Source organism: Symsagittifera roscoffensis, chromosome 3 (assembly GCF_963678635.1).
Source record: "Symsagittifera roscoffensis chromosome 3, txSymRosc1.1, whole genome shotgun sequence".
NCBI classification, from domain to species: Eukaryota; Metazoa; Xenacoelomorpha; order Acoela; family Convolutidae; genus Symsagittifera; species Symsagittifera roscoffensis.
In genome coordinates, this window is record NC_087064.1 from 498,132 (window position 1) to 507,337 (window position 9,206).

A 9,206-nucleotide genomic window follows, 5' to 3' on the forward strand; every position below is an offset into this window, starting at 1 on the left:
AATGTTCGCGAGAGCCTTCGGAGGTTTATCGTTGCACGAATGTTCGATTATTCGGTTGCACCACTCATCATCACTCAAGTGACACAGTAAAAACAACTCAATAACACGCAGGTCAAATAGTAGCGAATGTTCGCGAGAGCCTTCGGAGGTTTATCGTTGCACGAATGTTCGATTATTCGGTTGCACCACTCATCATCACTCAAGTGACACAGAAAAAACAACTCAATAACACGCAGGTCAAATAAAAGCAAATGTCCGCGAGAGCCTTCGGAGGTTTATCGTTGCACGAATGTTCGATTATTCGGTTGCACCACTCATCATCACTCAAGTGACACAGTAAAAACAACTCAATAACACGCAGGTCAAATAGTAGCGAATGTTCGCGAGAGCCTTCGGAGGTTTATCGTTGCACGAATGTTCGATTATTCGGTTGCACCACTCATCATCACTCAAGTGACACAGTAAAAACAACTCAATAACACGCAGGTCAAATAGTAGCGAATGTTTACGAGAGACTTCGGAGGTTTATCGTTGCACGAATGTTCGATTATTCGGTTGCACCACTCATCATCACTCAAGTGACACAGTAAAAACAACTCAATAACACGCAGGTCAAATAGTAGCGAATGTTCGCGAGAGACTTCGGAGGTTTATAGTTGCACGAATGTTCGATTATTCGGTTGCACCACTCATCATCACTCAAGTGACACAGTAAAAACAACTCCATAACACGCAGGTCAAATAGTAGCGAATGTTTGCGAGAGACTTCGGAGGTTTATCGTTGCACGAATGTTCGATTATTCGGTTGCACCACTCATCATCACTGTCAAGTGACACAGAAAAAACAACTCAATAACACGCAGGTCAAATAGTAGCAAATGTTCGCGAGAGCCTTCGGAGGTTTATCGTTGCACGAATGTTCGATTATTCGGTTGCACCACTCATCATCACTCAAGTGACACAGTAAAAACAACTCAAAAACACGCAGGTCAAATAGTAGCGAATGTTCGCGAGAGACTTCGGAGGTTTATCGTTGCACGAATGTTCGATTATTCGGTTGCACCACTCATCATCACTCAAGTGACACAGTAAAAACAACTCAATAACACGCAGGTCAAATAGTAGCGAATGTTTGCGAGAGACTTCGGAGGTTTATCGTTGCACGAATGTTCGATTATTCGGTTGCACCACTCATCATCACTCAAGTGACACAGTAAAAACAACTCAATAACACGCAGGTCAAATAGTAGCGAATGTTCGCGAGAGACTTCGGAGGTTTATCGTTGCACGAATGTTCGATTATTCGGTTGCACCACTCATCATCACTCAAGTGACACAGTAAAAACAACTCAATAACACGCAGGTCCAATAGTAGCGAATGTTTGCGAGAGACTTCGGAGGTTTATCGTTGCACGAATATTCGATTATTCGGTTGCACCACTCATCATCACTGTCAAAGGACACAGAAAAAACAACTCAATAACACGCAGGTCAAATAGTAGCAAATGTTCGCGAGAGCCTTCGGAGGTTTATCGTTGCACGAATGTTCGATTATTCGGTTGCACCACTCATCATCACTCAAGTGACACAGTAAAAACAACTCAATAACACGCAGGTCAAATAGTAGCGAATGTTCGCGAGAGCCTTCGGAGGTTTATCGTTGCACGAATGTTCGATTATTCGGTTGCACCACTCATCATCACTCAAGTGACACAGTAAAAACAACTCAATAACACGCAGGTCAAATAGTAGCGAATGTTCGCGAGAGCCTTCGGAGGTTTATCGTTGCACGAATGTTCGATTATTCGGTTGCACCACTCATCATCACTCAAGTGACACAGAAAAAACAACTCAATAACACGCAGGTCAAATAGTAGCAAATGTCCGCGAGAGCCTTCGGAGGTTTATCGTTGCACGAATGTTCGATTATTCGGTTGCACCACTCATCATCACTCAAGTGACACAGTAAAAACAACTCAATAACACGCAGGTCAAATAGTAGCGAATGTTCGCGAGAGCCTTCGGAGGTTTATCGTTGCACGAATGTTCGATTATTCGGTTGCACCACTCATCATCACTCAAGTGACACAGTAAAAACAACTCAATAACACGCAGGTCAAATAGTAGCGAATGTTTACGAGAGACTTCGGAGGTTTATCGTTGCACGAATGTTCGATTATTCGGTTGCACCACTCATCATCACTCAAGTGACACAGTAAAAACAACTCAATAACACGCAGGTCAAATAGTAGCGAATGTTCGCGAGAGACTTCGGAGGTTTATAGTTGCACGAATGTTCGATTATTCGGTTGCACCACTCATCATCACTCAAGTGACACAGTAAAAACAACTCCATAACACGCAGGTCAAATAGTAGCGAATGTTTGCGAGAGACTTCGGAGGTTTATCGTTGCACGAATGTTCGATTATTCGGTTGCACCACTCATCATCACTGTCAAGTGACACAGAAAAAACAACTCAATAACACGCAGGTCAAATAGTAGCAAATGTTCGCGAGAGCCTTCGGAGGTTTATCGTTGCACGAATGTTCGATTATTCGGTTGCACCACTCATCATCACTCAAGTGACACAGTAAAAACAACTCAAAAACACGCAGGTCAAATAGTAGCGAATGTTCGCGAGAGACTTCGGAGGTTTATCGTTGCACGAATGTTCGATTATTCGGTTGCACCACTCATCATCACTCAAGTGACACAGTAAAAACAACTCAATAACACGCAGGTCAAATAGTAGCGAATGTTTGCGAGAGACTTCGGAGGTTTATCGTTGCACGAATGTTCGATTATTCGGTTGCACCACTCATCATCACTCAAGTGACACAGTAAAAACAACTCAATAACACGCAGGTCAAATAGTAGCGAATGTTCGCGAGAGACTTCGGAGGTTTATCGTTGCACGAATGTTCGATTATTCGGTTGCAACACTCATCATCACTCAAGTGACACAGTAAAAACAACTCAATAACACGCAGGTCCAATAGTAGCGAATGTTTGCGAGAGACTTCGGAGGTTTATCGTTGCACGAATATTCGATTATTCGGTTGCACCACTCATCATCACTGTCAAAGGACACAGAAAAAACAACTCAATAACACGCAGGTCAAATAGTAGCAAATGTTCGCGAGAGCCTTCGGAGGTTTATCGTTGCACGAATGTTCGATTATTCGGTTGCACCACTCATCATCACTCAAGTGACACAGTAAAAACAACTCAAAAACACGCAGGTCAAATAGTAGCGAATGTTCGCGAGAGACTTCGGAGGTTTATCGTTGCACGAATGTTCGATTATTCGGTTGCACCACTCATCATCACTCAAGTGACACAGTAAAAACAACTCAATAACACGCAGGTCAAATAGTAGCGAATGTTTGCGAGAGACTTCGGAGGTTCACGTTGCACGAATGTTCGATTATTCGGTTGCACCACTCATCATCACTCAAGTGACACAGTAAAAACAACTCAATAACACGCAGGTCAAATAGTAGCGAATGTTCGCGAGAGACTTCGGAGGTTTATCGTTGCACGAATGTTCGATTATTCGGTTGCACCACTCATCATCACTCAAGTGACACAGTAAAAACAACTCAATAACACGCAGGTCCAATAGTAGCGAATGTTTGCGAGAGACTTCGGAGGTTTATCGTTGCACGAATATTCGATTATTCGGTTGCACCACTCATCATCACTGTCAAAGGACACAGAAAAAACAACTCAATAACACGCAGGTCAAATAGTAGCAAATGTTCGCGAGAGCCTTCGGAGGTTTATCGTTGCACGAATGTTCGATTATTCGGTTGCACCACTCATCATCACTCAAGTGACACAGTAAAAACAACTCAATAACACGCAGGTCAAATAGTAGCGAATGTTCGCGAGAGACTTCGGAGGTTTATCGTTGCACGAATGTTCGATTATTCGGTTGCACCACTCATCATCACTCAAGTGACACAGTAAAAACAACTCAATAACACGCAGGTCAAATAGTAGCGAATGTTCGCGAGAGCCTTCGGAGGTTTATCGTTGCACGAATGTTCGATTATTCGGTTGCACCACTCATCATCACTCAAGTGACACAGTAAAAACAACTCAATAACACGCAGGTCAAATAGTAGCGAATGTTTGCGAGAGACTTCGGAGGTTTATCGTTGCACGAATGTTCGATTATTCGGTTGCACCACTCATCATCACTCAAGTGACACAGTAAAAACAACTCAATAACACGCGGGTCAAATAGTAGCGAATGTTCGCGAGAGACTTCGGAGGTTTATCGTTGCACGAATGTTCGATTATTCGGTTGCACCACTCATCATCACTCAAGTGACACAGTAGAAACAACTCAATAACACGCAGGTCAAATAGTAGCGAATGTTCGCGAGAGCCTTCGGAGGTTTATCGTTGCACGAATGTTCGATTATTCGGTTGCACCACTCATCATCACTGTCAAGTGACACAGAAAAAACAACTCAATAACACGCAGGTCAAATAGTAGCAAATAATCGCGAGAGCCTTCGGAGGTTTATCGTTGCACGAATGTTCGATTATTCGGTTGCACCACTCATCATCACTCAAGTGACACCGTAAAAACAACTCAATAACACGCAGGTCAAATAGTAGCGAATGTTCGCGAGAGACTTCGGAGGTTTATCGTTGCACGAATGTTCGATTATTCGGTTGCACCACTCATCATCACTGTCAAGTGACACAGAAAAAACAACTCAATAACACGCAGGTCAAATAGTAGCAAATGTTCGCGAGAGCCTTCGGAGGTTTATCGTTGCACGAATGTTCGATTATTCGGTTGCACCACTCATCATCACTCAAGTGACACAGTAAAAACAACTCAATAACACGCAGGTCAAATAGTAGCGAATGTTCGCGAGAGCCTTCGGAGGTTTATCGTTGCACGAATGTTCGATTATTCGGTTGCACCACTCATCATCACTCAAGTGACACAGTAAAAACAACTCAATAACACGCAGGTCAAATAGTAGCGAATGTTTGCGAGAGACTTCGGAGGTTTATCGAGAAGTTCTACTTCGCGAACAAGTGAGACAACGGCAAAAAAGTAAAAGTGAAAGAACTGAGACTTATTAAAAACTCTGCTGTATGCCGTAATCGATCCCTCGATCTCGAGTCATACGTCTTATAATCTGCGCCATGGTCACTTGAAAATGATTAAGATATATAATGCTATGCAGAAAAAATAAACCCAATTCAATTCATTGATGCAAGTGACATCAAATAAATGAGCTTCTTTACTCGCGACTTGAGTTGCAAAAAACGCTCGCATGTGTAATGATCTGTTAAAATGGGCTGACTTGAGTAATGCTCTGAGCATAGGTAATGATCTTTATCGGGCACGTTGTGTTGTTTTTTTTTTGTTTTGATAGGCAGTCGGAAAAAAACCATGAGCATGCAAAACTCAGTTCGTTGCACATGTTAACCTTAGTGAGGTTCAGTATAGAATGGAACTTTGGAATCCAGTTGAAAGTCTCAAAACCCATAAAATAATCGAAACTTTTAATGGATTTTGATAATCGATAATATCATTTCTGTGATCACATAACGGGTCCAAAGAAGTCAAAACATATCCATTTAAACATTGAATTCAAAGCATATTACTTTACATCAATAATCAAACGGGGGTAAATAAACGGAATTCCAGAGAAACCAATCTACTTCAATGGAATAAACCGCGACGAGTGGGTGGCACCGATACCGGGTCGTCCGTGCTTAACCGGTTTGTACGTCATGCTGAATTCTCCGAGGTAGTGACTGATCATTTCGGCTTTGATCTCCACCTGTAAAAAAACCTTCAGGTGAATTTCTGCTAGTTGACAATTTAAGCCTTTCAATTAAATAAAACTCAATAAAAGTAATATTTCTGATGGGATAATTTAACACAAGCTTGCATATATTCTTTAAAACATTTTAAAATCAAAACATAATGAGCTATCTGGATAAGTTTTTGATTAATTGTTCAATTGGACCATAAGCCTCGCCTGAAAGAAGACACAATTTCACAATTTTTTATTTAGCCACAGTTGATAGCAATATGCTTATCCATAATAACAAAAACAGTGACTAAAAGTTCATTAAATAACCAAAACAAAAAATCCAAAATCAGAAAATATGTATAGTAAATGCTTTTGAGCAAAAAAACTGCAGCTAATTTCATCAAGTAAACTCCTGCAAACAGGGGGAAACATTAAAATTGCAGAGGCGAAGCGGAGCTTCGCACACTTGCTACACAACAAAAACACAAGTCGAAAAAGAAATCAAAACACTGAAATAAAAACTAGGTCTACCAAAATTTAAAAATTTCTATGTCTCGATAGAAGTTCCTTCTAGGCAACCATGCCAGACATTTGAATATCGACTCAGCAACGGAACAAAACTTACTAAGACGAAACAAAGCCTACAATCTGCGCAGAAACAAATTGGGCCGAAAACGAAAGACTTTACTTTTAAAATCTTTCAAGTTTTGAGTCCCTCCTAAAATTACAATGACTAACATTTGGACTTGCAACTACAATGAAAGTTGGTAACAGCGTAAGCAAAAGCCTTGATATGGCAACTAAGCGACAAAACTTAAGCACACAGACTAAAGTCCTGCAATTCAATTTATACCAGACTTTTTTTCAATTGCATACATATTTAGAAAAAAAACATCCGGCCGAGACGCGAGCAGCATAACTTAGGGTGCAAGCACGACGGCGTTACCTCTAGATCAAAATGGAAGTAATCTGTTTTTTTATTATAAAGGTGCCCTCACTATCCTGAACATCTTACACATCCCATACTACCAGCAAACAGTAGACCTTATACTATTCTCAAAAATAGTAAATGGCTTCTACTAAATGACTTTTCCAATAACATTAGCACCCGATCTTGCTCAACCACGCTCAGTACCCGTAGTCAGGGGCGGACTTTCAAAAAAAATTCGAAAATTTTGACGAACTTTTTTTGTAGTTACACCAACCAAATTATTTTTCTGAGCTCTCCTAAAGCGCTGAAGAGACGCTGTTTTGGCCAAACTTTCTGCGCCCAGGCAAATTATTGAAAAAAAAACAGGTCAAAAAAGACGTTTTTGGGCACTGTTTGGAAAATTTTGACGAAAAAAATTGCGTTTTTTCGGCGCGCGCTCCCCCTCAGAGTTTGTATATATCGGCACCAAAGGCGCCCTTAGAAAAATTTTGGGGTCGGTCGGCTAAAAACGGATTTGTTAAAAAGTATCATAGGGGCTAAAAACGGTTTTGTTTTTAGTCGGTCGGCTAAAAACGGATTTGTTAAAAAGTATCGTCCCCCCCCCTTAAATCCGCCCCTGCCCGTAGTGGTTCCAGATTTGCTTAATTGCTTTAGACCAACCAAGACTTGTGCGGAGCAGAACTACTGGTATCGTAGCCTACGTCTTGTAAACCTGATACTAGAGGTCAATATTTTCTACACGACAGGAATCAAAACATTCCTGTATTGAACATTTGTGGCCCATTTCCAACTCCACTTTAATAAATACCACACAAGCACCTGGAAGATGTTTTGTGACGGTACTAACTGAAGACTGTTAACGAACTGAACTCATCTTTTTATTAGGGGAACCCCTTGCGGTCGACCGCAAAATCTACACAAATTATAATAATTATAATGTTCAAATAAAATTTATTAAAACAGCAATAACATATTTAATTTAAAAAAACTATTTTAAAAGCGTCTTTTTTTCTTCACAGATCATCAATTTTGTACAAGGAGGCGGAGCAGCGCTTCGCAATTAGTAGCAACAACACAATTCTAGAGAATATGAGTCTACCTCACTAACCACCATTAATGACCGTCAAAAACCAGCCCCAAATAAAGCAGAGAACAGATGCGAGTTAAGTTAGAGTTAATGCGAGTAAATAAACACTTTTATTTGCGAGTTAAGTTAGAAAAAAGAAGCTAATCAGACCTCGCGAGCTCGCTAAGTTAATCAGACAATGAATGATTTTTTCTCATAATTTTGTGGGCGCTAAATCACTTGAAAAAAAATATGGTTAAAATATGGAAAAAAAACTGTACGAAGTTGCTTTAAAAATTGGCCTAAAATACACAAGTCCAGATGCGTCTTGTGGACAAAGTTTTTTACTGGTAAAAAAAAAGTCTAGTACCCTATTGCAATACCCTTGCTTATCGCAAAGGTAATAACAACTAATTCCCAAATAAAAATAATTTCATCCAATTAATACCTGATTGTACAACTTTCCATTGTAGACACCAACAATCGATCCAACCATTTCCGGAATAATTGTCATATCTCGCAGATGAGTCTTGACGGGAGCTGGTTTCTCGTCGGGCTTGGTGTTCTTTTTAGCCTTCCTCAGTTTCTTCAGCAGATTCGTATACTGACGTTGCTTGGATCCCCTCAACATCTTTCTGCGTTGTCGGTATCCGAACAATTGAGACAACTGCTCCTGTTTCATTTGAAGGAGGGCATCTAAGTCTACTCCTCGGTATGTATACTTCCTGAAGGTTCGTCTTTGTCGCACAACGGGAGCATCAGACATTTTCGCGAATCAGACAAGTCTGAAATGCAACTTAATGACAGATAGTTTTACAGTTCATTCACACATCTCTTGCTTAAAAGAGATAGACACCAGTTAGTAACGTGAGGCAAATACTTCTAATATCTACCCACATAAAAATACCACCACATAATATTCCTCCAGGCTCCACATTGTAAGAGTCGCTCACTCTAGTCCCATATGAGATTAAGAAAACGAGGCCCTATAACCACTACCTCATTGTCTTTTTATTTAAAAAAAAAAGTTGCAAAAGGGGACCTTCCGTTTAGTTACGGTCAATGCACCGGCTGGATACGGTTATGCCAGCGTTATAAAAATGCATATATATCAGCAAAGTGTATCAATGAAGTCACATATCAGCATTAAATGCATCGTATTAATTTATCTTTACCGTCCCTCCTCTACAATAGCGCTTCGTGTTAGATGAAACAAGCCAGGAAAATATGGAACAACGTAATCACAGCTTCATTGAAAGTTCGCGTGCCTTGCACTCCGGAGAAAATCACAAGGAGAAAATCAAAATCAGGAATTTCGAGCTGTTCAATGATGGGAAAAAAGAGATGATAGAAGCGGAACAAGCAGATGATGCTTGACTAGGCTTTCTCAACATCCTGCAAATGAATGTAAG

General features: G+C 40.6%; 1 protein-coding gene across 1 annotated transcript; it reads right to left on the bottom strand.

The window, feature by feature from the left end:
* Positions 1–5,695: 5,695 nt before the first annotated feature.
* On the bottom strand, positions 5,696–8,560 carry LOC134842961 (small ribosomal subunit protein uS19-like). The gene is made up of 2 exons (XM_063859504.1): positions 8,243–8,560; positions 5,696–5,821 (listed from the first exon to the last, which is right to left on the bottom strand). The coding sequence occupies exons 1-2, from the start codon at positions 8,558–8,560 to the stop codon at positions 5,696–5,698; spliced, it is 444 nt and encodes a 147-aa protein (XP_063715574.1).
* Positions 8,561–9,206: the final 646 nt, after the last annotated feature.